Source organism: Ictalurus punctatus, chromosome 11, assembly GCF_001660625.3.
Source record: "Ictalurus punctatus breed USDA103 chromosome 11, Coco_2.0, whole genome shotgun sequence".
NCBI classification, from domain to species: Eukaryota; Metazoa; Chordata; class Actinopteri; order Siluriformes; family Ictaluridae; genus Ictalurus; species Ictalurus punctatus.
In genome coordinates, this window is record NC_030426.2 from 3748996 (window position 1) to 3751198 (window position 2203).

Genomic DNA, 2203 nt, shown 5'->3' on the forward strand with positions numbered 1-2203 from the left:
CTTGCTCTGGAGTGAATCAACAAGTGAGGGGCTGAGCTACTGGAAAAATAATGACATAAATGTGGCCGGCTTTAGCCCTGGACACGCACTACCATGCACCAAAACATGAACACATTTGATTCAACCCATCAGCTAATTTTCTCATTTGTAAGTTGCTTTGGATATCGGGCCGGCTGTGGCGGTTGAGCGGGTCGTCCACTAATCGTAGGGTTGGCGGTTCGATCCCCGGCCCACATGTCTCCACATGCCGAAGTGTCCTTGGGGTGAACCCTAAATTGCTCCCAATGGCAGACTTGCGCCTTGCGTGGCAGCTCTACTATCATTGGTGTGTGAGTGTGTGAGTGTGTGTGTGTGTGTGGATGGGTGTTGGAGACACAGTGTAAAGCGCTCTGTAGAACCGCTAAGGTTAAAAAAGCGCTATATAAGTGCAGACCATTTACCAGACCATAAAAGCGTCTGCTAAATGTAAATGTAATGGTTCATAATCTGCAGTTAGTGACACAGGTGTGTCCGAGCAGAGGACACCGTGTGTTTATATTGGAAGTGAGACAGGTGCGTGAGCAGAGAACACTGTTTGCAGAAATGGTTATACTTTAGACAACGTTCAGCGACAACAACAACAAATGCTTTTCAATCTTTGTAGCATCTTTTAGGAGGAGTGGAATGGTTCATCCCCGAGTTCAACCTGCGGGTTGTGTTAGACCGTCCTCAAAATCGCCCTTGGATGTGAACGTGAATGTGTGTGTTTGGTGTTCTGACATGGCCTGGCGTAACACTGAGGGTACATTCCCACCTCCAGCCCAAGTTTTCTAGGGATAGGCTCTGGAGCCATCTCAACCCTGACCAGGTGAATGATCAACAGACAGTGAGTGTGTGTGTGTGTGTGTGTGTGTGTGTGTGTGTGTGTTGGTCCACTGGTAAAATATCAATGTATCTGTATCACTCTGTTATCTTTGTTCCAAAGCAGCAGCTTCTGATTCCCAACCCTAAAGCCACACCTTGCCCTAGCATTTAGATATTCATGGCATGGAAATCTTGATGAGCTGGATCGGGTACATTGCTTAAAGTCGGGAACTGATTGGACAATGACGAACCAAAAAAATAAAAAAATAAAAAAAATAACATAAATAATGCGGAAAACTCTCAAGTTGTGCACATTTTCCTTCCAGCTTGTTAGAGTGTAGCCAACCTGAACTTGCCCTTTGCTACTTTTTAGCCCTTCCCCTACCGCGCGCGACAAAAAAAAGCCCCCCTGCCAGTGTCTGATCTCAACACTCAGACGGACTGCTCTTCAGACTCGGACGAATAAAGACACACGGTTCATGAGAAAAAGAAAAGAAGAGTTACTGCTGGAGCTATTTTCGATTCCGTAGTGAGACTTTAAAGCGAAGGCGGCTGTGATTGGGCAGTGCGGAGTCACGCGGTGTGCACTCGCGCCCGTCCGTGAACGCGACTCTGCCTGCGCTAGCGGCGGCTCGAGCTCTCCGGATCCTCCTCACAATTATTCTTAATTACTCAAACCTTTTTTCCGCTTCATTCCTTCAATAAGAAACCATTTTCTTTTCGTGAGACGGTGTTTCCCCCCATCATGGGCGACAAAAAGAGCCCGAGCAGGTAAGAGACGCCGGCGTTGTGAGAGACTGGTGTTTGTTCGGCTGCGTTTCCGTGCCGTTTTTCGGGCTCGCGGTTCAGACGCTTTTCCCCCGGAGGGAGTGTTTCTGCTGGGGGTTTCTCTCCGAGCGCTAGAGCCACAACAGTGCAGCTATGGCGGCTTCTCTCCTCTCCTCTACCCCTACTGACTCGAGCCGCTAGTCACTCACAGACAAAGGGAGGTTTACAGGAGGATATAAACCGGGCCTCGTCGGGAAAATATGTATGAACTGACACTTGAAGCTGGGGCGAATTTCTGGGTCGGAAAAGACATTTTTGACGTTTGGTTTAAGCCTCGATATCGTTAGCTGTAGCCTGGTCGCGCGCTAACGCTAGGGTTACAATCGGACTGTGTGTTAGTGTGTGTGTGTGTGTTAGTCGAGTGAGTGTGTGTGTGAGAGAGAGAGTGTGAGAGTGTGTGTTAGTCGAGTGAGTGTTGGCTCCACTAGAAGAAGAAGAAGAAGGGAAAACTGCGCTAGTTAGCCAGCCTTGTTAGCTCGTGTGGTCCGGGTTTGATCCGGGTTGAGTTTGACAGGGGTTACTGTACGACTTG

The 2203-nt window shown here is 48.7% G+C and overlaps 1 protein-coding gene across 2 annotated transcripts in view; it reads left to right on the forward strand.

Annotated features, from left to right (window-relative positions):
- Positions 1-944: 944 nt before the first annotated feature.
- Positions 945-2203, forward strand: part of rybpb (RING1 and YY1 binding protein b) — a 25088-nt gene continuing 23829 nt past the window's right edge. The window contains exon 1 of one of the 2 annotated variants that reach the window (XM_017480557.3): positions 945-1614. In XM_017480557.3, the coding sequence (XP_017336046.1) occupies positions 1589-1614 (26 nt within the window). In that variant the 5' untranslated portion in view covers positions 945-1588. The remainder of the gene's footprint in view (positions 1615-2203) is intronic. The other variant, XM_017480558.3, reaches the window with a different exon arrangement.